Here is a 27859-nt window from a genome sequence, read left to right on the forward strand (position 1 = left end):
GAACCCAGGTCCCTGAAGACTTTGTGAAACCATGATACAAGTCCCGAATCACTTATTTTCAGACATTTTATGTAACAAATGAATGCCTCTACCTTTTCTTAAGTCCCTGTTACTTTGTTCTCCTAGGCAACTAAACCTAACCTGTAGTTGCCCATATCTTTTCTAAGATCTGTCCTTATGATTATATAAGAGATTTCTTGGCAGAGGTGAGCAGAATGGCTAATGAAAAGATGGTTTTTACTGGTAAACAACCACAAATTCTACAAGTACTCATTTCTCCTGAAGTACATGAATCTTTTACTTAGAATATGATCATTGCTTTTACTCCAGCAATTGGAAAAAAAAATCAGGACTGAAAATATGGTGGGTATGATAAAAGTTATTAAAAAATTTGCTGCCATTTACCTGAGTTCTTATTTAGCAATAATTATAATAAGAAGTCACCTTTACTGACTGAGCACTTTCTGTATGCTTGACACTATTAAGCACGTTACATGGGAGATCTCATGGAACCCATAATACCCACAGGGGCCTGTTATATCCCCTTTAGCAAACGAGGAAATTACTCCCACTCCCTTCCCCAGTAGTCTGGATCCCCTTTATCTGCTCTCCTTTTTCTCTCTAACACTCATGGACTTCTCACATGTTGTATAATTCGCTTTCTCTGTTGGTTTTGTTGTTGTTGTTGTCTGTCTCTGCACAGTAGAATATAAGCTCGATGAGGCCAGGTATCTTTATGTGTTTACTGCTGTCTGTCACGCACCCATAACAGGGACTGACATGCAGTAGTCACTCAAATTCTCACAGAAATGGAATAGATTGTGTCTCTTGCTCAAGGCGTTCTACTCTGAATTATGCTATATTGTCTTCCAAGCTGCTTGCTTTTTCTAACATTTGACAAAATGCTCTTCTGAGTTAATTATTAAATGACTTGGAGGTTTTAAGGTAACATTCTTAAAAAATTAACAGGTTGTGTTTTTTGAGCAGTCTAAGCTTTAGAGAAAACTTGAAGAGTTCCCACATACCCTTTCTCTTCCCCCCCCCGTTTCCCCTATTATTAACATTTCCCACCAGTGTGGTACTTATGTTACAGTTAATAACCCATAGTTATATTAGGGTTCACTGTTTGTGTCGTATCGTTCTGTGGGTTTGGATAAATGCTTAGTGACACGTATCCATCCACCTTTATAGAATCTTATAGAGTAGTTTCACTTGCCCCCCAAATCCTCTGCACTCTGCTTATTCATCCCTCCCTCCTCCTTCCGACTCCTGATCACCGCTGTTCTTTTCATCATCTCCATAGTTCTGCCTTTACCGTAATGTCATATAGTCGTAAATTACAGTATCTAGCCTTCTCACATTGGCTTCTTTCATTTAAGCAATATTCATGTCAGGTTCCTCCCATATCTTTTCGTGGCTTGATAGCTCATTTCTTTTTATCACTGAATAATATTCCATGGTGTGGATGTACCACAGTTTGTTTATCCCTTCACCTATTGAGATTTTGGTTGCCTCCACATTCTGGCAATTTATGAATAAAACTGCTTTTAAACATGTGAACATAAGTTTTTAAATCATTTGATTAAATTCTACAGAGGGTGATTGCTTGATTCTGTAATATTTATTTTGTGCTTTTATAGTGGGCCTGCACTGACAACCAACACTGAGAAGCCATTTAAATTTGAGCCAGGAACGGAGTTTCCTTTTTCAGACTCTCTTCTCTTGAAGAGTATCCTAAAACCATATTCCAATACTATGTGTAAAGGACCTGAAGGATGAACATGAAACATGAATACACTATTTCCTAAATCAGTTCTTATGTTCTTAATACTTTGTAATACTCTCAACTCCTATCTTGTGTTTATATTGTACCACATCACACTAATTAAAAAGTAACTTACATTCAGTCGTCTTTGTTAATTCTCAACAAAAATAAGAATATGTGTCACAGAAGGATGGTGGATATTTTCATGTATGACCTGGATAAGGCTCTTCTGTTTTCTGCACTATCGTACAGTATTATTTTATTTCTTCTTATTATGACAAATTGCAGAAGCCAAGCAATGTATCTCTGGATTGGGACTTTCTAAGTTTAACAAATGGTATAGTCCATGCTACTGTAGTGGCATTCAGAAAACCTTGAAGCAGGGAAACCCAGACCTTATCTAGCAGTGTACTTTATCAAGTTCTGAAGCACAGTTGAGGATGAAGAAGTAGCAGGACACATCCCACTTCTGCTGACGGGGCTGTTTTGTGAGTAATGTGACTGTTCTGGTTGCATGGAGAGTTTCCTCTCATGCTTTTCTTTATCCAGCCTCACCCTGCCTCTTAAGCACCCCAATGCTTTCTTCCTTGTCATGCTCCTGCCTTCCTGTTCCAAACATGAACTACTGATTCCACACTCTTGATGTATTTTGCTGCATGAAAGAAAAAATTATCAGAGACTTGAGTGTATGTGTTACCTCTTTGTATAAAATTCTCCTTTTTCTGATGCTATTTGGCAGTTTTTTGTTTTTTTTTTTCCTGATCTGGTCTCTCCAGATAAAAACCACCACTGTATTATTCACCTAGCCCTGACTATTCAGGGTCATCATCGATTCCTTTCTGTGTTCCAGATAAGGAAAACAAAGTGAGCAAAAACACAGAGGCTTGGCATGGGAGCCTCTGTTAATTAAACAGGTATTGGAGTACTTATCTGTTTTGATGTGCTATATCCAAGATAATAGGCGAGGCCCTCAAATAGTTCTGTTGAGTGCAGGAAGCAGACAAGAAAATAGATATTTGCAGGAAAGTAGATACGTGTTATGAAAGAAATATGCATGGGCTTCTGTGAAGCTTGTTTGGGGGGACCATGAGCAGTCATGTGTGACTAGAGCATAAGATTTGTGTTTGGTGGGGCCTCATAGACAAAGAGACAGAGATGTGAAAGGACAAATCTGAAAAGGTGGGTTGAAGCCAGGTTGTAAATTGCCTTGAAATCACAATACGGAGCCTGGGCTTTATGGAGCAATTGGTGTGGAATCATCCAATGTTTTTAAAAAAAGAGCCAGTCAACCTGGATTCCCAGTCTGTTTTCTGACTTTGTCTTCGACTTTGCATTTCTATCCCCTTTATTACTCCTCTGGCATTACCCATCTTATACACAGACATCACCATCTGTAGCAGCCAACCAAGTGGAGATCTTGGGATTGTCTTCACTTCCTCTTCACCCTCTACCCCATGGTCAACAAGACGGTATATGCTAGTGACTTTGTATGGCATGGAACTTTCATTCGTCTCCTGCTCTCCATTTTTAGCTCTAATCTTTTATCAGATTTCACGCTATTAAACTGCACTGATTATTCTTCAATATACAGAGATTAGGTAAATTATTTTACTGTCTTCCTTCAGCAAATGAAGGTAAATACTATTAAATCTCTTTGTAAGATTAAAGTTGTATATGTGACGTGCTTTTTATGGATACTGGAAGCAATATCAGTGTATTAGGAATTCATAGGATGGGTATTATAAACCACTGAAATCTCTTCTTGACTTTATATGTCCCTTGATATTCCTCTCTATTTATTATTTTAGTTAGGATTAGGTTTAGAGTATATAGCAAAATAAATAAATAAATAAACAACAGTGGCTTAAATAAGAAAAAGGATTGTTTTTTCTTGTATAAAATAAGCCTGGATGGAGATAGAGTCAGATATGATGGCTCCATGCAGGGATATTATGTCTTTCTGCTCCTACTACTCTAGTACACAACTTACGTTTTGAAGATTATTTCTGGCACAAAATGGCTGCTAGAACTCCACCTGTCACCTGAATGCAACAATACCCCCAAAAGAAGGAAAAGCGAACAGTTAAAAAGTTGCTTGCCAGTGGAGTCATCTTTCATTAAGTAGCCTTTATAGATATCCCAGACACAATTTTCACTCCAGAACTGAGACACAAAGCCCCACATAGCTGCAAGAAGGTTGAGAAATATTTTCCTTGTATTTTCAGGAGACCATATACTCATCTTAAAATTGGGGCTCTAGGGAAGGGGAGAACGATGTTGGTATAGGCAACTGGTGGCGAGGACACTGGCTCTGCTCAGGATGGATAAAATTCTATACTGGGCAGAATAAGCTTATTATTACTGGTACTATTGGGTGTCTCTTTCAAGACTCAGGTATTAATGCTGTGTGGCTGCCATTCCAGAAATTATTAAAATAAACAATAAGATCACTTTATGGTTTCACTTTCTACTCCCCTACTTGTCAAGTCACGTGAAGTGTCAGATACTTAGAACCCGAGCACCATTCTTCACAGAAAGGTAGGAACATACAGAGCAGCTAAATTAGGCAGTGACCAAGTGCTTTTCCGTAGAACGCCTCACTTGTCACATGATGTATCGTAGGTATTGTAGGTTCCAGCAGCTTGCCTCAGTGCAGAGGCTCTCAATCTGGCAGCAGATCGGTCACCTGGGGAGCTTGGGAACCATACACATTAACTGGGCACTAACCCCTCGAAGGTTCTATTTTAATAAGTCTGAAGTTGCTCCCAGCAATCTGCAAGCTGAAAAAGAAAAGTGATTGTGATCATGGCCCTCATGAATCGACAGCACTTGATTAATAAAGATTATTCTCCTTACATATTTCCCAGGAATATCATTCACTTATAAAGATATGTGCTCCTGGGTACGTTCTGCATGGAGCACTGGGTGTTATGCACAAACAATGAATCATGGAACACTACATCAAAAACTAATGATGTAATGTATGGTGATTAACATAACAATAAAAAATTTAAAGAAGAAAAAAAAAAGATATGTGCTCCTGGGTAATTCTGAGACATAAACTCGGAACATGTCCTAAGTGTCCTAAGAGGTTTGGATCAACCTACTGATTGTACGAGAAGAAGGTATAATAAAGAACAGCAGATTTTTTAAAAGACTACAAGGATTAGATATACTGGTTGAGCATACTGAAGGATTAAGTATTCATCATGTGGTGTCTTTGATGTAAAAACACAGCTTCAGCATCCTGGTTATATGTATAAAGTCTCTCGTGAATTCATTTCTCTATTACCCATTTTGTTGTTGTCTTTTGTAATCACAATATGTTGCGATTGGGGTAATCTAAGGAATAAAATCAATGACTTCCATTCCTAAAATGTTTTTACTTTAAAATTCGTGCCTCTGTATTGCTTCAGTTATATAAAACCTGATACAATGATCATTATGGCCATTTTAGTGAGCAGAGAATTGAAACAGAAAATCACACTGTTTTTTTCAGCTGACAGCATGTCAATTTAAATGAGGAAGCAGGTCCATGCAAAAACAAAAACAAAAAACCCAGCAAATTTTTCTGCAGTATTTTTATTCCCTTTCATTCTCCAACTTGCCAGAGTACGCCAGCATTGTGAAGGCCTGCATTCCAGTGTTGGCCAGCTCCTTACCCCCCCATCACCCCTCATTCCCCCTCATCTCAATGTTCTTTCCAGGAAAGTCATACAAGGAATTAGCAAGGATGCAACTTGATACTCACAAATGGCACACAAACAGAGATCTAGAAAGCAGCAGTGAAGCCACTGCCAGTTAAAAGCTAACTGCCCACGTTCTGCATGGAGCACTGGGTGTTATGAACAAACAATGAATCATGGAACACTGCACCAAAAACTAATGATGTAATATATGGTGATTAACATAACAATAAAAAATTTAAAAAAAAAAAAAGCTAACTGCCCATCTCTTCTCTTTTTCATGCCTTCCCCCCCCCCCATCTATGACTGGCTTACTTTATTTACATATATAAATAAAAGTAGGAACTAGGAGGTACTGTAGGCAAGACCGAACAGCGGAAGTTATAATGTCAGAATGATTTCCTTTGGGTTTTTATTTTGAATGACACCCACCCTGGCCACTCTATCAATATCATCTCCCCATCATACCCTCTGACATATTATATCCCTTTTCCTGCTGGATTTTTCTCCCTGTAGCCTTCATCACATATAACATTGTGTGTATTTTCGCTCATTTATCTTGTTTATTGGTAGTCTCCTCCACCAGAAGGTAAATTCTGTGAGAGCAGTGATTTTCTATGTGTTTTGTTCATTCCTAAATCCCTGGTGCCCAGGATATGGCCTGGCACAGAGTATTTGCTGGATAAATGATTTTATTGCATGATTAACGATAAGAATACATTAGAAACTTAATTGTTCCAGCATTCAGTTTATTTTTATACCATTGTTAAAGTGGTGTCATTTCAACAAACATGAACTAAGGAAATCCACTGTACAGCTTACCTTCTAGTTCCATCTTATTTTTTTTTTAATTTTCAAATTCCCATCTTCTGATTGGAGCTTGTTACAGATGCCAGTTTTCCCTATATTTAGACAGTTTTTGATTACTTCCTGTCTGAGCTAACTAATTCTCCTCTCTTTGGGTGTCCTCTTAGTTTTTCCAGGGGCAGAATCAGTCAGTCCCATTATAAAACAGTTTACTGTTACAGTTTCTACCTGGAATTAAATATCACTGGAACAGTAACTACATATAATACAATTCTGTTATAATATTATTAGGTAAAAGATGTATGTTGTTTCTGTTTGAAACCAATGGTATGGGGAAACGGCACAGTTCTTTCAGGTTGTTGTTCTAGAAGCAGAAGGCAAATTGATGGATTCTCACTCCGTTTATATTATAAAACAAGTATTTACAGAATTGGTCACTGGCAATGTTTAAGCACTCCAAACTGAGATATTCCTATGGAGCTGAAACTATATTTATAGTGGCAAAACTCCTTCAATTAGGGTATCTTAGAAACTAATTGAAGACCTAAAATACCATTGTCACTTAATTCAGTGATGCATCTGTTAAAGGATAATTAAATCTTAGCTTGATGTGAGATAATACTTCCTGATGAAACAGAAGAGTGTGTCTTCTCAGCTCAGTTACTAAAGTTGTTTGTTTTGGAACAAGTTAAATGTCATTGTCTGTGGCTGTTTCCCATTTAAAGATTACCTCATGCATGTTTTCTGAGTCGTGGCCTCTGAAACTATAGACCGAAGTCCTGATGTTATTTGTATACCTTAGCCTGGAGGCCTGTGGCTCCAGCTTGGTTCATCGTTATGGCCTTTGCCATTTTCCAGTACAATAAATAACCTTGTTTTTTCACTTGTTTGCCCAGGCAAGTTCTGTGATTGATCGTATTTGAGCCTGAAGAATCGGGTATTTGGCAAGTAATAAGTACAACCACATGAGAGCATTTACCGAACTACAAGAAAGTAAACATTGATGGGTTAATATTGTAGACATCAGTGAACTCAGAAATTCATTAGGTCTTGAGGTAAACAAAACAAAGAAGCATTTCAAAATACAACAGAAGATAAAAAACAACCTGGTTCTATTTGCATAGAAAGGTTGGTCAGTGATATAGTGGGGCTACTTGGCGGTCTTGTTTTTGCTTCCAGGTAAATAGAGAATTTAAGATTAGATTTTCAGTATCCTGCCAATATCATTAATCACCCAGCCTTTCTATCTAATTGATTTTTAAGAGCTTTCTTTATTCATGGAGAAAAATAGCTCCCCCCCTTTTTTATTACTGCAAATTTGTACCTCTTAATCTCCTTCATCGATTTTGTTATCCCCCCTACCCAATCCCTCTCTCCTCTGGCAATCACCAATTTGTTCTTTGTATTTATGGGTCTTTCTGTTTTGGGTTCATTTGTTCATTTGTTTTGTTTTTTTTAGATTCCACATGTGAATGAAATCCTATGGAATTTTCTTTCGCTGTCTGACTTATTTCACTTAGCATAACACCCTCTAGGTCCATCCATGTTGTCACAAATGGCAAGATCTCATACTTTTTTATGTGACTGAGTAATGTTCCATTGTATGTATATGTACCACATCTTCTTTATCAATTTACTTATTGATGAATACTTAGGTCGCTTTCATATCTTGGCTATTGTAAATAATGCTATAGTAAACATAGAGGTATTTATATCTTTTCAGATTACTGTTTTTTTGTTTTCTTTGGGTAAATACCCAGTAGTGGAATTATTGGATTATATGGGGATTTCTATTTTTAGTTTTTTGAGGAACCTCCATACTGTTTTCCATCATGGCTGCACCAATTTACATTCCCACCAACAGTGCCCAAGGGTTCCCATTATTGCACATCCTCACCAAGACTTGTTATATCTTGTCTTTTTGATAGTAGCCATTCTGACTGGTATGAGGTGATATCTCATTGTGGTTTTGATTTGCATTTCCCTGACGAGTGATGCTGAACATGTGTCTCTTAGCCATCTGTGTGCCTTCTTTGGAAAAACGTCTAATCAGGTCCTCTCTGCCTATTTTTTAATTGGATTGTTTTTTGGTTTTTTTTTTTTGGATTGAGTTGTATTAAGTTCTTCATATATTTTGTATGTTAACCCCTTGTTGGATATGTCATTTGTGAATATCTTCTCCCGTTCAGTAGGCTGCCTTTTTTTGTTTTGTTGATACCTTTTTCTATGCAAAAGCTTTTTGTTGTGGTGTAGGCCCAATAGTTTCTGCCTTTGTTTCCCTTGCCTGAAGAGACCTATCCATAAATTTATTGCTAAGGTTGATGCCCACGAGATTACTGCCTATGTTTCCTTTTAGGGGTTTTATGGTTTCTGGTCTCACATTTAAGTCTTTAATCCATTTTGAGTTTATTTTTTGTGTATGGTGTAAGAAGGTGGTCCAGTTTCATTCAGTTTTCCCAGCACCATTTGTTGAAGAGACTTTCTTTTCCCATTGTATGTTTTCGCTTGCTTTGTTGTAGATTAATTGACCATATAAGCATGGGTTTATTTCTTGGCTCTCTATTCTGATCCAGTGACCTATGTGTCTTTTTCTGGGCCAGCACCATACTGTTTTGATTACTACAGCTTTGTGGTATATCTTGAAATCTGGAATTCTGATACCTCCAGCTTTGTTCTTCTTTCAAGAGGAAAGCTTTGTCTCATATTCAGCAAACCACTGCTGTATTGCTGCCTCAGGCCTTTGATGCCATTCCGTATCCTACTTACATTTTGCAGCCTCCCTGTCCCCCAAAAATGATTACCCAGTTTTGGAAGATCAGAAGCTGGGAGGACAAGAAGATAGGCTTGATTAAAATCAGAAACTGATGATCAAAACTTAACTGCATAAAGATCAATTCTTCTTTGTAATTAACTCAGCAACTCAGAAGATAATTCTCCGTCCTACTTAGTGAAGATAAATAATGTATAAGGACGTATCACTCATTTAAAGGCTATGGTTTGATCAGTTGTCCTATTAGTATTGAATAGTGGTAAACTGTTTTGTGAGTTCCTTTCTGAATTTTAATATGTGGAAGTAGCAGTAAGGAAAGGGGCGTAATTGTCTTCCTGAATTAAAATATCATCATCAAATTTTCATCATTGTTTAATTTAGAAAATTTAAATCTTCAATACCAAATATAATATAAAACTTCAGCCTCACAGGTACAGGACACATTGAAAAGCAATTACTCACTTTATGACTTTCACTCAAACATCATAAAATTGGACAGAAATGAGCTTTTTATTATATCAATTACTAATAATGCTCTGATTGTGTTTAATAAGAGTGGCTTGATTTTGTCAGTGAATCAAAAACTCTGAATTGCAGTGGATAACTGGAGTCCTTTCAAAAAGAAGACAAAGGGGATCTTCCTCTGGCGTTGGGTTTCCATTTGTGGGGTGTTGGAGTCTGCAACATGATCAGAGCCTGGCAAACCAGGATTTTGTCTTGGGAGAAATAGAAGGTGGCATAGGGAGTGGCAACATTTAGGGCTTGAAGGGCTCATAAGAATTACACAATCCAACTCCTAATTTCACAGATGAGCAACCAGAGGGATGAATTGACCTACCCACTGTCACCTAGCTGGTGAATGGCATATTAAGGCCTGGCAGTGGGGCTCTTAGGTCCTTTCTGAGTCTCTCTTCCTTATAATGTGTTTTTTCAGAGGTTGGGAAATTAAAGAACTTTTATTTCCCTACTTCTAGATTGCCTTGCTTTTCATAAAAGTGGTGTTCTCTATTAATGTAATTGAACATTGCAGGTATTCAGCTGCTTTGCAGGCATCTGATTTTTCCATTTTTCTACAGCATTCTCAAATAATGATAGCATGATGCAATTTGTTCTTCTAACACATTCACTTATTAAAATATGTGTCTTTCATGGCCATATATGGCCATATCTAGATAGAAGAGTACTGGCAGATTAGGAGTTTAGGAAGCATAGAACTGGTTATACTTAATATGTTTGGATTCATGATTCATGTAATGTGGCCTGTTACTTGTAGGTTTTCAGATATAATACATAGACATGGTGACAAGATAAACATTAAAAAGCATAAGAAAAATCAAACCTAAAGTGCCCAATATTTTTAAGAGAGAGAGCAAGCTATGGCTTATCACCCTTTTCTTATATAATTCCTTTAAAGTGTCCTCAGAATGCTGATTCTTAAGTAGATAGACCCTGGCTCAAGGCAGATTCATTTAAAAAACAATTGTGAAAATCCTGGAGGTCTTGTAGGCTATACTGTCTCAAACAATAACCGTATTCTCTTCCCATGGCTATGGATTATCTGATCAAATATTGTATATCACCACCTTGATAAAAAGAGTCTCCCCCCCCCCTCAACCTTATTTAACTCTATGGTTTTGGATTCTTGGAACTAATTTTGGTGTATGTTAAGGACTGGGGAGGATAGAAGTGGGGATGTATTGAAATGAGTATCAGATACCGGTTGATGTTACATTGCACGTGCTGAACATTGCTTATTCAGTGAATTAGATTTAAAAGAACTCTTGAGTACCAGGGCTCTTTCCAATGTGGGTGTCTGTTGCCATATGTGTCTTCAGTTGGTCGGGAAGAAGACTAAGCTGCAGCAAGAATGCATCACAGAGACCCAACAATACAGTAGCTTAAAGAACAAAGTTCATTTCTGCCTCATGTAACAACCCCAATATGAGTGGCCTAGGCCAGCAAGGCAGTTCTGCTCTATATGGTCTTCAGAGACTTGGTGTTTTTCATTTCATTGATTTGCCATTTTTAGTGCAGTGATTTTCAAACGTTTTGGTTTCTGGTCCTTTTTACACTATAACAAGTATACAGGATTTTATTTTATTTTTTTTAAGGATTTTATTTATGTGACAGAGAGAGAGAGAGATAGGGAGAGCAGGAACACAAGCGGGGGGAGTGGGAGAGGGAGGAGCAGGCTTCCCGCGGAGCAGGGAGCCCGATGCGGGACTCAATCCCAGGACCCTGGGATCATGACCTGAGCCGAACGCAGATGCTTAATGACTGAGCCACCTCAGGCGCCCCACAAGTATATTAGATTTTAAAGAGTTCTTTTTTTATTAGTCCTATCAATATTTATTAGGAATTAAAACAAATTTTAAATACATTTATTCATTTATTTAAAAATAAAAAGAATAAATCATTACATGGTAACACAAATATTTTAAGAAAAATAACTATATTTTCTAAAACAAAAACTAGAGATTTTTGCAGTCCTCTGTAATATATGGTTTAGTAGAGGAGAGCTGTATTCTCATCACTGCTGCTACATTCAATCTGTTATGATGTGTTAAGATACCTAGGAATAGACCTCACCAAAGAGGTAAAAGATCTGTACTCTGAAACCTATAGAACACTTATGAAGGAAATTGAAGATGACACAAAGAAATTCACAACATCTCATGCTCATGGATTGGAAGAACAAATATTGTTATAATGTTTATACTACCCAAAGCAATCTACACATAATGCAATCCCTATCAAAATACCACTAGCATTTTTTTTAAAGATTTTATTTATTTATTTGATAGAGACAGCGAGAGAGGGAACACAAGCAGGGGGAATGGGAGAGGGAGAAGCAGGCCTCCCGCCGAGCAGGGAGCCTGATGCAGGGCTCGATCCCAGGATCCTGGGATCATGACCTGAGCCAAAGGCAGACGCTTAATGACTGAGCCACCCAGGCGCCCCACCACTAGCATTTTTCACAGAGCTAGAGCAAACAGTCCTAAAACTTGTATGGAACCACAAAAGACCCTGAATAGACAAAGCAGTAGTGAAAAAGAAAAAGCTGGAGGCATCACAATTCCAGACTTCAAGCTATATTACAAAGCCAGAGTGATCAAGACAGTATGGTACTGTCACAGAAATAGACACACAGATTAATGGAACAAAATAGAAAACCCAGAAATGGACCCACAACTAAATGGTCAGCTAATCTTTGACAAAGCAGAAAAGAATATCCAACGGAAAAAAGACAGTCTCTTCAACAAATGGTGTTGGGAAAACCAGACAGCGATATGCAAAAGAATAAAACTGGACCACTTTCTTACACCATACACAAAAATAAATTCAAAATGGATGAAAGACCTAAATGTGAGACAGGAATCCATCAAAATCCTAGAAGAGAGTACAGGCAACAACCTTTGTGCCCTTGGCCGCAGCAGCTTCTTACTAGATATATCTCCAGAGGCAAGGGAGACAAAAGCAAAAATGAACTATTGGGACGTCATCAAGATAAAAAGCATCTGCACAGTAAAGAAAACAATCAACAAAAGGCAGTCTTTGGAATGGGAGAAGATACTTGCACATGACATATCTGATAATGGTTAGTATTCAGAATCTATAAAGATCTTAGCAAACTCAACACCCAAAAAAACAAATAATCCAGTTAAGAAATGGGCAAAAGATGTGAGTAGACATTTTTCCAAAGAAGACATCCAGATGCTAACAGACATATGAAAAGATGTTTAACATTACTCATCATCAGGGAAATACAAATCAAAACTACAATGAGTTACCACCTTACACCGGTCAGAATGGCTAAAATTAACACAGGGAACAACAGGTGTTGGCAAGGATGCAGAGAAAGGGGAACCCTCTAAAACTGTTAGTGGAAATGCAAACTGGTGCAGCCACTCTACAGAATGGAGTTTCCTCAAAAAGGTAAACATAGAACTACCTATGATCCAGGAATTGCACTATTAAGTATTTACCCAAAGCATACAAAAATACTGATTTGAAGCAACAAATGCTCCCCAGTGTTTATAGCAGCATTATCAACAATAGCCAAATTATCCATCGACTGATGAATGTCCATCAACTGATGAATGGATGAAGAAGTGGTATGTGTATGTATGTATGTATGTATATATATGGATATATATACATATATATACATGTACATTATATACATATATATACATTATATATGTGGATATATATACATGTACATTATATACATATAATGGAGTATTACTCAGCCATAAAAAAGAACGAAATCTTGCCATTTGCAACAACATGGATGGAGCTAGAGAGTATAATGCTACGTGAAATAAGTCAGTCAGAGAAAGACAAATACCGTATGATTTTACTCATATGTGGAACTTAAGAAACAAAACAGATGAACATGGGAAAAAGAAGGAAACGGTAAAACAGACTCTTAAGTATAGAGAACAAACTGAGGGTTTCTAGAGGGCAGGTGGGTGGGGAGATGGTTGTTAAATGGGTGGTGGGTATTAAGGAAGGTACTTGTGATGAGCATGGGATGTTGTATGTAAGTGATGAATCACTAAATTCTACTCCTGAAACTAATATTATGTTATATGTTAACTAACTGGAATTTAAATAAAAACTTGTATGTTGTGTTTTTTTTTTTTTCCCCTTCGGTTGAAGTATTAGAAGAAAATCTGGGCCTTACAAGGTTATGTAGTTGGAAAAGGCTGAAATATCCTAACAGTGTTTTTCAAAAAATTGTAGATCTTATTCTTTAATACTACGCCAAAACTCAGCAAGAACATCAGTGAACTTTTTGCACTTGATTACATTAGTGTCTATTGATCTATCTTTCTTTTTTACCCACATTTGATTATTTAACTTGATGCACTGGTCATTTGGAAATTATTGGTTCACAGAGGTGTACAGATCTTACAAATGTTGACATGTCATTATAAATTCCAAAAATATATTTTTTAAATGTTTTCACTGATCTCAGAAACTTTTAACTAATGGGAAACTCTTAGGAACATAGTAGACTATACTAATACCAAAATATTAATATTTGCTTGAAAGCTTGAATTTTATCATTGGCAACAAATACTGTCATTTGATTTTCTTAAAGTAACAGACTCACTGTGTTCATTTTCAAGCAAGTGTCTACAAATACTCAAGTCAGAATAAAAGTCTTTGTGAGAAAAATAAACGGCCAAATTTTCACTCACATTTCATTAAGTTCATTGTTTTGCTTTTTCATGTTTTCTCCACCTTCATATTATTGTTTCTCTTTGTCCTGAGTAAATGTTAAAGATAGGAATGAGAAGACTTTTCTCTATGTGGTAATTACACTTTTATTACCAGCTCTCCATTCCTGGTGGGGGCTAGTAGCCTCTAGAGGGTATTCGGCATGTGGGTATGTGGCCTGCATGAATCCTTGTGAGCAATCCACAAAACTCTAACCTTCTATTAGTCGCTAATTGGAACAACAGTATGCAGCCCAACTTTTTGGAGTAATTCATGTTTTCACAGGATAAAAAATGATGACTCTCTCCATGTGTCCAGATGTGTGCATTAGGGGATCTTAACAACAGAGTTCTCTTTCTCCCTCTCAACTGGTTCCAGCCCCTACTTTTGTTCTCTTTTCTATTTGGCAAAACTGTATCTTACTCATGAAAGCCAGCTTTTCGATTTGACAGTATTATGCAGGGACATTAATGACTCACACTCAGCTAGGATATGGTTGAAAGAAGCTTGAATTCCGGTCATTGGCCACAATGATCTGTTCTCTTTCTAGCATTTGTGAGGTTTATGATTAGCATCTCACACAGCAATAAATGAAATGACAGATGGATCTAAGCATTTTGTGGATATCAAGAAGGGGCCCAATAATCACGAGTTTACTTTTTTTTTTTTATCGCTTACCTCTTCCTGCTGATCCACATTGCTCGTATTTATAAGTGCTCTCCTAGATCCTGCTGCCTTCTTTGTGCTTATAACTCTCCTTAGAAGGTGACAGTGGGTTAGGAAAATCAATACCAAAGAACATAAAACCACAGGGACACATCAGAGACACTTTTTTAAACATTGAGAATCAATGTATGAACTATATACTTTTCAAAGAATCTGAAGTTCAGTGGAAAGGAAGACCCACCAAAGTGTATATGAAATGACTTCTGGAGGCAGAAGACCAGCAAACTAGGGGCCTGAAAGGTTGATCAAGAGGCAGGAGGGAAGAGGAGTAGAGCTGGCATGCCACACAAGATGCCTTCTGGTTTCAACCACTATGGTACCACCTAGTGGAGCTGTCCTCTCCCACCTCACCCTCCAAGACTGGGCTGGGTGTCTTTTTATGTACTGTTCCTCTGCATCCTGTGTTTACCCCTGCTGTAGCCTGCTGTAATTGTTTTGTTTATCCAGGAGATGGTAAGTTTCCAGGGAATGGAGAACTTGTCTGTTGTATATTCATGCCTAGCAGAATGCCTGGTTCATGGTAGCCACTCACTAAATACTTAACAAGAGTAAGTGAGTGAGGAGGGTGCAATAATATTAGCACAAATAGACTAGGCCAGAGGCAAATTGGTTTAGAAATTGGTAAGGAAGAGGTTGATGGAGATCTTCAGTGTGGGAGTAGGTGGGTAAGTAGCAAAGTGATTGAGCATCATTGTAATGAATGCAAGGTTGATTCTATGTTATTTGCTCAAATCATTATTTTCTTTCTACATTCTCTCAACTGAGAATTTATAATTAAATTTTTAATAATTTGTTTATATTTGAAATATCACCATCAACATGTAAATACTCTGAAGGCAGCTATTTCACATACTAGGTTTTAGTTTAAAGTCAATTTGAATTACTGAATAATTTGAGGATGGTAATATATTACTGTGCTCCTAATGTTTATAAATACAGAGCAGAAGTATAGGTGTGTGTGTGTGTGTGTGTGTGTTTTAATGAAACATGTTAAAAGTACATGGACTTGGCTACTTTTCATTATTCAAATAAGACCTGTTCATTGCAGGAAAAAATATAGCTACAATTACTTGTATAATTTAGTACTGATACACAAATATTAAAAACAAAGGTAAGTCATCTGAGATAATCATCACTCAGAAAGAAAGAAAGAAAAAAAGAAAAGAAAAGAAAAGGAAAAAGAAAAGAAAAATAAGGGACGCCTGGGTGACTCAGTTAAATGTCTGCCTTCGGCTCAGGTCATGATCCCAGGGTCCTGGGATGGAATCCAGCATTGGGCTCCTTGCTCACTGGGGAGCCTGCTTCTCCCTCTGCCTGTCACTCCCCCTGCTTGTGTGCTTTCTCTCTCTGACAAATAAGTAAATAAAATCTTATTTATGTATGTATTTATTTATATTAACATATAATATATTATTTGTTTCAGGGTACAGGTTTGTGATTCATCTGTCTTACACAATTCACAGCGCTCACCATAGCACATACCCTCCCCAGTGTCCATCATCCAGCCACCCCATCCCTCCCACCCCCCTCCACTCCAGCAACCCTCTGTTTCCTGAGATTAAGAGTCTCTTATGGTTTGTCTCCCTCTCTGGTTTCATCTTGTTTCATTTTTTCCTCTCTTCCCCTATTATCCTCTGCCTTGTTTCACAAATTCCACATATCAGTGAGACCATATATGGTAATTGTTGTTCTCAGATTGACTTATTTCACTTAGCATAATACTCTCTGGTTCCATTCACGTCGTTGCAAATGGCAAGATTTCATTTTTTTTTAATATTTTATTTATTTATTTGACAGAGAGAGAGAGACAGCAAGAGAGGGAACACAAGCAGGGGGAGTGAGAGAGGGAGAAGCAGGCTTCCCGCAGAGCAGGGAACCCGATGTGGGGCTTGATCCCAGGACCCTGGGATCCTGACCCAAGCCGAAGGAAGATGCTTAACGACTGAGCCACCCAGGTGCCCCAAGATTTCATTTTTTTGATGGCTGCATAATATTCCTGTGTGTGTGTGTGTGTACACACACACACGCGACATCTTCTTTATCCATTCATCTGTCGATGGACATCTAGGCTCTTTCCATAGTTTGGCTATTGTGGAAATTGCTGCTATAAACACTGGGGTGCACGTACCTCTTTGGATCACTACATTTGTATCTTTGGGGTAAATACCCAGTAGTGCAATTGCTGGGTCATAGGGTAGCTCTATTTTCTACTTTTTGAGGAACCTCCATATTGTTTTCCAGAGTGGCTGCACCAGCTTGCATTCCCACCAACAGTGTTAGAGGGTTCCCCTTTCTCCACATCCTTGCCAACATCTGTCGTTTCCTGATATGTTAATTTTAGCCATTCTGACTGGTGTGAGGTAGTATCTCATTGTGGGTTTGATTTGTATTTCCCTGATGCCGAGGGATGTTGAGCACTTTCTCATGTGTCTGTTGGCCATTTGGACGTCTTCTTTGCAGAAATGTCTGTTCTTGTCTTCTGCCCATTTCTTGATTGGATTATTTGTTCTTTGGGTGTTGAGTTTGATAAGTTCTTTATAGATTTTGGGTACTAGCCCTTTATCTGTTAAGACATTTGCAGATATATTCTCCCATACTGTCAGTTATCTTTTGGTTTTGTTGACTGTTTCCTTTGCTGTGCAAAAGCTTTTTATCTTGATGAAGTCCCAATAGTTCATTTTTGCCCTTGCTTTTCTTGCTTTTGGCAGTGTTTCTAGGAAGAAGTTGCTGTGGCTGAGGTCGAAGAGGTTGCTGGTTGCTGACTGTGTTCTCCTCAAGGATTTTGATGGATTCCTGTCTCACATTTAGGTCTTTGATCCATTTTGAGTCTATTTTTGTGTGTGGTGTAAGGAAATGGTTCAGTTTCATTCTTCTGCATCTGGTTGTCCAATTTTCCCAACACCATTTGTTGAAGAGACTGTCTTTTTTCCATTGGATATTCTTTCCTGCCTTGTCGAAGATTAGTTGACCATAGAGTTGAGGGTCCATTTCTGGGTTCTCTATTCTGTTCCGTTCATCTATGTGTCCGTTTTTGTGCCAGTACCATACTGTCTTGATGATTACAGCTTTGTAATAGAGCTTGAAGTCCGGAATTGTGATGCCACCAACTTTGCTTTTCTTTTTCAGCATTCCTCTGGTTATTTGGGGTCTTTTCTGGTTCCATACAAATTTTAGGATTATTTGTTCCAGCTCTGTGAAAAAAGTTGATGGTATTTTGATAGGGGTTGCATTAAATGTGTAGATTGCTCTAGGTAGCATAGACATTTTCACAGTATTCTTCCAATCTATGAGCATGAAACATTTTTCCATTTCTTTATGTCTTCCTCAATTTCTTTCATGAGGGTTCTATAGTTTTCTGATTACAGATTCTTTGCCTCTTTGGTTAGATTTATTCCTAGGTATCTTATGGTTTTGGGTGCAATTGTAAATGGGATCGACTCCTTAATTTCTCTTCTGTCTCATTGTTAGTGTATAGAAATGCAAATGATTTCTGTGCATTGATTTTATATCCTGCCACTTTACTGAATTCCTGTATGAGTTCTAGCAGTTTTGGGGTGGAGTCTTTTGGTTTTCCACATAAAGTATCATATCATCTGCAAAGAGTGAGAGTTTGACTTATTCTTTGCTGATTCAGATGGCTTTTATTTCTTTTTGTTGTCTGATTGCTGAGGCTAGGACTTCTAGTACTATGTTGAGTAACAGTGGTGATAGTGGACATCCCTGCCGTGTTCCTGACCTTAGGGGGAAAGCTCTCAGTTTTTCCCCATTGAGAATGATATTTGCTGTCGGTTTTTCATACATGGCTTTTATGATATTGAGGTATGTACCCTCTACCCCTACACTGTGAAGAGTTTTAATCAAGAAAGGATACTGTACTTAGTCAAATGCTTTTTCTGCATCTATTGAGAGGATCATATGGTTCTTGTTCTTTCTTTTATTAATGTATTGTATCACATTGATTGATTTGCAGATGTTGAACCAACCTTGCAGCCCAGGAATAAATCCCACTTAGTCGTGGTGAATAATCCTTTTAATGTACTGTTGGATCCTATTGGCTAGTATTTTGGTGGGAATTTTTGCATCCATGTTCATCAGGGATATTGGTCTGTAGTTCTCCTTTTTGATGGGGTCTTTGTCTGGTTTTGAGATCAAGGTGTAAGGCTGTCCTCATAAAATGAGTTTGGAAGTTTTCCTTCCATTTCTGTTTTTTGGAACAGTTTCAGAAGAATAGGCATTAATTCTTTAAATGTTTGGTAGAATTCCCCTGGGAAGCCATCTGGCCCTGGGCTCTTGTTTGTTGGGAGAAAGTAAATAAAATCTTAAAAAAAAAAAAAAAGAAAAATCATTACTCGGAGATAATCAATGAGTAATTTTGGTAAATATCCTGCTAGATATGTTGCATACGTGTGTGTGTGTGTGTGTGTGTCTGTGTCTGTGTCTATATATGTATCTACTTTAAACATAAGGTACACTGTATATTCTGCTTATAATCTATTTTTTTTTTGAAGATTTTATTTCTTTGGCAGAGACATAGCGAGAGAGGGAACACAAGCAGGGGGAGTTGGAGAGGGAGAAGCAGGCTTCCTGCCAAGCAGGAAGCCCGGTGTGGGGCTCGATCCCAGGACCCTGGGACCATGACCTGAGCTGAAGGCAAACACTTAATGACTGAGCCACCCAGGCGCCCCTGCTATAATCTAATTTTAACTTCAAATGTGAATATTGCCTGTTACGTTCCCTTAGCCCACCTGATGTTAGCACAGCTGTGGTATGCAGTCCCATGCCCCCTTTGACAGTGTTCCACATCAGATGCAAGCTGTGCTTTATGGCTCTGCTTTCTCCAAAGCTGCAAAGGTCTTTTAGACACAGGCAGGGACAACCTAGAAAATATGGGGGAGTTAATAAGGAAGGCTGAAGCGATGGGGGATGAGAGTTGGTGGATAAATGCCCCAGCCCCCAGCCCTGTGTTGGGACAATTTTGAGATCTATGCTACATACATTCTGCTGAGGTCCCCATCATTTAACACAGTTGCCTGCAGCAGTAAGTAACCAGCTTGTTCCTGAAAACCATATTGGATGTTCTCCTTCATCTATTTCACCTTCTCTATTTTTCCACTTCTGTTTTCTGGGATCACCTCTCAACAGCCTCCACCCACATCCTTGTCTCGGTCTGTTCCCACAAAATCCCAACTAAGAACATACCAACTTCATATTAGTGAACAATCAGATTTACTTCAATGTCTCATTTCTAGGAAAAGAATTGTACTGGAAATCCATGTGCAAATGCCTTACATATAGCTCTAATTAGTTTTTTCAATAAAATTTGGGTCAAAGAATATGCTGATTTTAAAGACCAAATGACTTTTTTTAGGAAAGTTATTCCACTTTGTAGAATGTTGATTTCCTTATATACTGCTGACCCCTTTAAATATTTTTCTGACTCAGGTAAAAAAAATTCTGTCTAGTTCTAACCTGTAATTTTTATATATGTTTTTGGTCACATATAGTTTTGTTTAGTATGTTACCTTTTTATATCTTCTCCCTGTTTTTCCCATTAAGTATTTAAATATTTTAATCAGTTTTTATGGGCTCTTTATATATTAAGATACTAATCCATTGCTGTATGTTATAAATTGTTTCTCTCCATAATCTTTTTTTTTTAAAGATTTTATTTATTTATTCATGAGAGACAGAGGGAGAGAGAGAGAGAAGCAGAGAGAGAAGCAGGCTCCCAAGGAGCAGGGAGCCCGATGCGGGACTCGATCCCGGGACCCTGGGATCATGACCTGAGCCGAAGGCAGATGCTTAACCATCTGAGCCACCCAGGCACCCTCTCTCCATAATCTTTTAACTAATTTTGATCTTCTTAGTAGCCAGTCTCACTGGTCGCATTCCCAAATTCTACACTGGCCTGCACATCTCTCTCCCCGTGTTGACATTTTTACCATTTTCCCCTCCATCTAGGTGTTTCCACCTCATTTTTTTCCCTCCTCTCTTTCCTTCATCTGGTTTCCTTATTCTTGATCTCTTTTCCTAACATGGAATTAATCAGTCCATTCCTCTTTGTAGTGATTCTCACTGGGTGTAGGGAAGAGTCCACATCCAAATCCATGGGATAGATGGCTTTTTAAAGGTTTACGTCCCCGCTCTTGAGAATTACAGCCACGGTTACCGCCGTGGGGTATGTGTGGAGTCCCTCAGCTGAGCAGAGGCAGAAAAAGTGGAGAACCACTGGCTGGAAGGTTGTAGAAGCCATGGAAATGCTACTCACATTGCTCTTCTCTTTGTTTCTGTGATTAAACCCTCATAGAGACCCGGTGACCTCAGGGCCTATCTCCAAGGAAATCCTTCTATTTATGTATGCTTGGCAGATCTGCAAATTACCTTCTAAATTGATTGCTGAATGTGCTAAAGACACAAGCTTGACCAGGTCTTAAAGACCAGCATCTTTTTTAAAGCCTGATCAATATAAAAGGCTGCTTTCTTTATATAATGACATAGGGGGTCAAGTCTAAATTACATTTGCACATCACAAGAGCTTTCAGAGTTAATGCAGATGCGGGGTGGAGGGGGTCTCTAGAGAGGGGTCACCATTCTGCTTTGCAAATTTATAGTCACATATCTACTGACCCAGGAAAGGAGGAAAGGGGGGTATGGTCTTGCATTCTGGGGAGCACCCCAGACTGCTCACCACTGACCAGCAATGCCCTCAGGCTGAGAAACTTCTGGCTTCATTCTTTTCATCCCAGACAATTTATTTATCAGTATTTTTACCCATAAAGCATGAAATATTTCTTTGCATTTTGAGTTATTTTACAATGTGTATTAAAACTGTAGCTTATTTTGAATAGATTTGATTTTATATTAATTCATTTAAATCATACAATAGAAGGTTTCTAAAAAGAATTTGCAATGTTTATATAACATTATTATTATAGATATTAACATCAAAAATTGCACATAAAAGGAAAAATAAGCAAAGATGTTAAGAGACAATCAACAGTTGCTGTGACTAAACCTTAGAATTCAATCTGAGTTTCCCAAAACCAAGGTAAAAGGATAATAACACGATAATGTAATAATTCTCATTTGGTGAGAGGAAACATTCACAGAATGGAAGTATTTTTTCCCCTTGAGTTAAATTTTAAAGGAAAAATATCATGGAACTTATACATTCAACTTAGGGTAATCTAGTGGTAACCTAACTAATATGAATTCCTTACAGACATGGAAGCACTTTTGTCATGTTAATTTCCTCCAATAAATCCTCAGTATAAGCCAAAGGTATAAGGTTTAAGTGTCATTAAGTGAAGGTGTTTTCAGAGTGGTTTCAGTGAAATTAGTTTCAGTGTAGCTCAGGACTCTAGGTTTCTGGCATTTTAAAACACAATCTGAGGCTCTGTATATTTGGTACTTAACCTTTGTGGAGGCCAGTATGTCTCTTAGAATGTTTTACTTGACTGTCAATTGTCTCAGGTGGGCTTTTTGAAAGCCATTTAGGAGTTTGGATAGAATCAGTGAAAAGATGAAATTTTGTCTCTAAGATACTGTCTTCGGGTAAAAAACCCACATACCTTTCACATCTTTGATAAGTCAACAACATTTCTTTAATACTTTGTGTGATTCATGTTCTTTTGTTTAATCAAAATAGTTATGAATTCAGACAAAGTGCTATTCATTCAGCTACAGGTACCTCTTGATTCTTTTTTTTTTTAAAGATTTTATTTATTTATTTGAGAGAGAGAGAGAATGAGAGATAGAAAGCACGAGAGGGAAGAGGGTCAGAAGGAGAAGCAGACTACCCGCTGAGCAGGAAGCCCGATGCGGGACTCGATCCCGGGACTCCAGGATCATGACCTGAGCCGAAGGCAGTCGCTTAACCAACTGAGCCACTCAGGCGCCCCCTCTTGATTCTTGAAAAAAAAAGTCTATCTGTGTGTACGTATATTTATATTTACATTTAATCATTTAACACTTGCCTAGTTAACCTGGTATTCTTTTCTCTGGTCTTCTGCTTCAAACTCTACTGTTACTTTAGGCTTACAGTAACATGAGAAGCATGAGTGATCTGAGGTAGCCTACTTGCCTTGATTTTTTTTTTTTTAAGATTTCAGTTATTTTTAGAGCAGTTTTTTGTTCACAATAAGGTTGAGAAACAGATACAGAGATTTCCTGCTCCCCACACATGCATAGCCTGTCCCATTACCAAATCTCTCACCAGAGCAGTCCATGTACTACAGTTGATCAACCTACAGAGACACATAATCACACAAAGCCTGTAGTTTACATTAGGGTCCAAAAGACTTGGACAAAGCCTCCTTGATTTTTGATGATTGATCCATCCTCCTGATAGGGGGCATGGAAACTAAAAGGTTAAAACTGAAAAGATATCCCAGAAATATGGAAAAGGGAAAAATTGATAAAAGAACTTGATTTTAAGAAAAGATAGCTTCATGGTATCAATTCAAATAGAAGAAGTTATACCTAATAAATTAAATTATGAGCAGCTAATTCAGATGCATACCCCAGTGTTGAACTATCAAAAATTAGGAAAATCACCTTCCCATGGACTTAAGTTTTCTAATCTGTAGTTGAGAAAGATAGCATTTGTATTTGTTCTACCTGTCTCATGGGGTTGGGGAGGCACATGCCATGAGATCCTAGAAAAATGTGGTATGCATATAGAAGGTGATATTCATATCTCGTGTTGTCAAAATGAGAGGTGTATGTGAACATGTGTCGCCATGTGAGGGAACTTCTCATTAAATTGTCTGGCAAATAGGCTTGCAGGCTGAGCTCTGGCCCTGGTAGCTCCATCAAATTCCTGAGATCCAGGCCTTTTGTTCCTGTCTCAAGTGGGCGGGGTCCACTGAGAGACAAAGACTCATCCAGTATTTCTGCAGGTCAGTCAAGTTTCAGCATGTAATAGAAACAAGTCTAGGAGCTGTGCATCTGATGTACGCAGGGAACAGCCTGTGTGTGAGGAAAAAGCCAGAGAAGCCAAGAAACTCACAGAGGAAGGAAAGCTCTAAATAATGGATTTTTCTAGGTCACTGGGAATCAGACCTTTGTTCTCCTTCCTGTGACTGGAAGGAGTGGCCACATTGGGAGAGATTCCCACTGCATCTTTAGAGGCAAGCACACACGTGCCCTGTAGGCTTAGGACTGATCAATTTAGAAAAATGCTACGAGGTTTGTCATAGGCCTTGCATTTAATTCTGTATTCCTTTTCATTAGCATTCAGTAAATGAATGTTAAACTGTCAGCTTGGGTAGATGCTGGTAGGTGCATAAACATATGCATAGGATATACCTTTCCCCCAGACCTGCCCCCTGGGACTTTCAACTAATTGTTGAAGTAATAACCAGCTTTATCAGAAAAAGGGTAAAAACTATCATTTATACTATACTTTAAAATAGAGGGGCGCCTGGGTGGCTCAGTCGATAAGCGTCTGCCTTCGGCTCAGGTCATGATCCCAGGGTGCTGGGATCGAGCCCCACATTGGGCTCCCTGCTCAGCGGGAAGCCTGCTTCTCCCTCACCCTCTGCTTGCCTCTCTGCCTACTTGTGCTCTCCCTCTCTCTCTCTTTGTCAAATAAATAAAGAAAATCTTAAAAAATAAAATAGACTTTGGTATGTCATGCCCACATTTAACATGTATGTATGTGTGTTTAATTTATTGATTCAAAATAAATCTTTGTATATTTATATCTGTATTAAATAGAAAAAAAAGACCCAAAGTGGGCTGTACATGAAATGTTAATAGCAATGAAAATACACATTATTTTTCATTATTTTTGTGTCTTCCTCAAAGGACATGTGTTTATATGACCATGTGACAACAACACATTAAACTTTTGAAGCCTCCCAAATATTTGTATACGTGCTCTCTCATATGATCCTCACAAGCACTCCGTGAGGTAGGTCAGTAATAAACAGCAAGGTGGTAGGTGAGAGAAATGGAGGAGACAGATAACAACTCAGGCGCCCAGGATGTTACATGCAGTGAGGTTACATGATGTGTACGGCCGCTGCCAAAGCCAGGAAAAAGGAAGGCGAATCAGTAGTGCTTTAATGAAGGAGAATGGTTTAGGGCAGAGGGTGGCTTTTGATTTCAGTCTGGCTCCCTAAGCCAAGGCCAGGTTCAGTTTTTATTAACTCAGAGGCAGGGGGCACAGTAGTCACATTTGGGTGTGAGACCGGAGAGTGTGAGTTTGATTTCCAGCTCTGGGACTGCCTGGCTGTTTAACCTGGAGAGTCATTTTGACTCAGGGCCTTATTTTACTTATGTATAAAATGAAGCAAATACTACTGGCTATTGTAAGGATAAAATGAGTTCATATGCAAGAGCCTTTAAAAGTGTATAGGGCGGTCTTGAGCTAAATAACTTTTTAATTGGTTAAGTAAATAACAGATCGTGGAGAAAAACCCTAAAAAAAATAAGAGTGTGGGCGTAGGGATGTCTGAGCAAATACTAACATCATCATCTTCATCCTCATCGGTACAGGGCTGATGAAGAGGATGATGGGGTGAGAGGGTACCTATGGCTCTTAGGGAGGCAAGCGCCTTATCCTACTGCAGACAGCAGCAACTTTTAATCTCATAGGGTCTGGGATGAGGGAAGGAAGGAAGTTAGGTCCTTATAAATATATCTAACATGAATCTTTCAATGATAATATTATCATTTTGAGATGCATAAACATGGGCCGGGTTAAGGATAGATGATGGTTCTCGGTAAGAAATGTACAGATGCATACCAAATGTATGTAGATGTATACTGCAAAATGCTGGTAACTGTAGGTCAGAGATATAAAAGAATTATAAAGTTAATATAATAATATGAGAGAGTTTGTGCTGGTATCATTGGATTGTTCAGCAACCTGTTTAAATGTATACCAGTCTCTCCCTGCTTTCTCTAAGTGTTTGGAATCTGTGTGTACCCTTAGCTGTTCTATTTGATTTTACAGTGTTGTAAGGCAAGTGATTGCTGTCAAATTAAGAATGATTGTTTTGTCTTTAAAAGACCTTGACCATGAGTTGGGGAGTGGAGTGTGCTGTGAGGGTTAATTCCCTCAGGCCTGGAATTAGTCTGGGCTGTTCTACTGAAATCAGTATACCTGCCTGATTACTTAACCACTGGTCATCAAAGCATGAAAGGATTGATTGATAATGTTGCTTTGCAATGTTGGGTTGGAGGAGTTTCAGAGTAGTTTGCACCAACTGTCAGCATTGTTTATTGATAATAGTGAGATTGATGATTTGCATCCAGTCTAAGTGAGACCCCTAAAAGGCTCTGCTGCAGAGGCTGGTTACATAGTAGGAAGGTGTCCATGTAACCAGTAAAATACAAAAAACACCAGTGGGGACTCTCTCGCAGAAGTAGCCTGAAATACTACTGATGTGAGAAACAAAGGCAGAAGAAAAAATATTAAATTTCCTTACTACCTACAGCCCACTGACAAGTCCTTGAAACAGGCAGAGTGGCAATTCCTCTAGGGACTCAACTGCCCTGATGTTGACACTTTGCTAAGGGCAAAAGGCAATCCTAGCCCAGTTCCCCCCGCCCCCCCCCCCCCCCCCCCCCCCCCCGGGATCCTGTAATCCTACTTTAACATATAGAAATTCTTTTGGAAACTTCCTTGTGTTGGCAATCATCCCTCAAGCATATGGTCCACCGATGTACATCTGAAGGGTCTCATGACTAAGGTTTTATTAGACGATAAGAAATGACCTTTTCCCAACAACAGCTAGCCCCCTCGAGGTCCTGGAAGCCTTGCTTCTAAAATTCCTTAGAGACTTACGCTATCCCTAACCCCCTCCCAACTTGAAGGTATATCATGGGCCGCTCCTCATGACCCCAGTGCAGCTCCTCCTGCCCACAGGTCCTGTTCCCGTGCTTTAATAAAACCACCCCTTTGCACCAAAGACATCTCAAGAATTCTTTCTTGGCGGTAGGCTTTGGCCCCTAACGTCTTCCTACGTCACTACCAGTGAGTTTAGAAGATTACCCAGAGAGCATGTATAATGGCATATTAATTGCTTTAATATCCTAATTCTAGTTAAAGTCCTTCAGTTCTCATACAGGTAGATTATTGAAATCCCAAATATTGGGGACAAGCATCTGTCAAAAGCATCTCTTATCCTGCTTCATTTCCAAAACATGTAAAATGCATTTGTCATTTTTTTCAGACCCCCTGGTTGTGGAATACAAGGCACTGCTGGTACAACTACCCGTATCAGGTAAGGAGACATTACCATCTGGGTCTTTTACACACGCAGAGTATCTTCCTTAGGTCAGGGTCATGGTTTTAGGCCCCTGCCCCCACCCCTGCTGCGTGATGCAGACTTAGCCTAGTTAAGGGAAGTAGCTTGTGTTCTCAGTGAAGTTCAGAAACAAAGCTCAATTGCTTTAGCAAATGGAATAAGCTGGAAGGTGCATTTGCTGAAGAGTAAGATACAGTCAGTTCAATAGTTGGGTGATTCCTGCTTCTTACAGCTGATCTACGTCTAGATTACTGCAGAGAGCCTGAAGACCTGAAACCAGCAAGGGTCTCTCTGGACAGCAAGCGGGTTAAGCTCAAGTGTAGGGCTGTGGCAGACAGGCAGAGTTCAGGCCACTTTGTGGCTTAAGAGCAACCTCTAAATATGTATATCAAGTACCATTTCCTTGAGCATGGAAAAAGGGGCTTGTATCATTACACTAGATTTAAAACCATCATCAAAAATGAGATGAAAATTATATCCCAGAAAGGGAGCATTTCAGATCCCCACCCCCGACATACCTTTGCCTCTGTCCATGAATTCAATAATATTAGCATGTGTTATGTTCCTCAGATCAGTTACTATCTGAATATCGTAGCTGGGTCTTTTCTAGTAATTT

At 38.7% G+C, this 27859-nt stretch overlaps 1 protein-coding gene across 2 annotated transcripts in view; it reads left to right on the forward strand.

Annotated features, from left to right (window-relative positions):
* The window catches only part of CERS6 (ceramide synthase 6), a 315670-nt gene that overhangs the window by 206655 nt on the left and 81156 nt on the right, over positions 1-27859 (forward strand). For both annotated transcript variants that reach the window (XM_027589370.2, XM_027589371.2), the window contains exon 5: positions 27169-27219. In XM_027589370.2, the coding sequence (XP_027445171.1) occupies positions 27169-27219 (51 nt within the window). The remainder of the gene's footprint in view (positions 1-27168; positions 27220-27859) is intronic.

This window comes from Zalophus californianus, chromosome 3, assembly GCF_009762305.2.
Source record: "Zalophus californianus isolate mZalCal1 chromosome 3, mZalCal1.pri.v2, whole genome shotgun sequence".
Lineage (NCBI taxonomy): Eukaryota > Metazoa > Chordata > Mammalia > Carnivora > Otariidae > Zalophus > Zalophus californianus.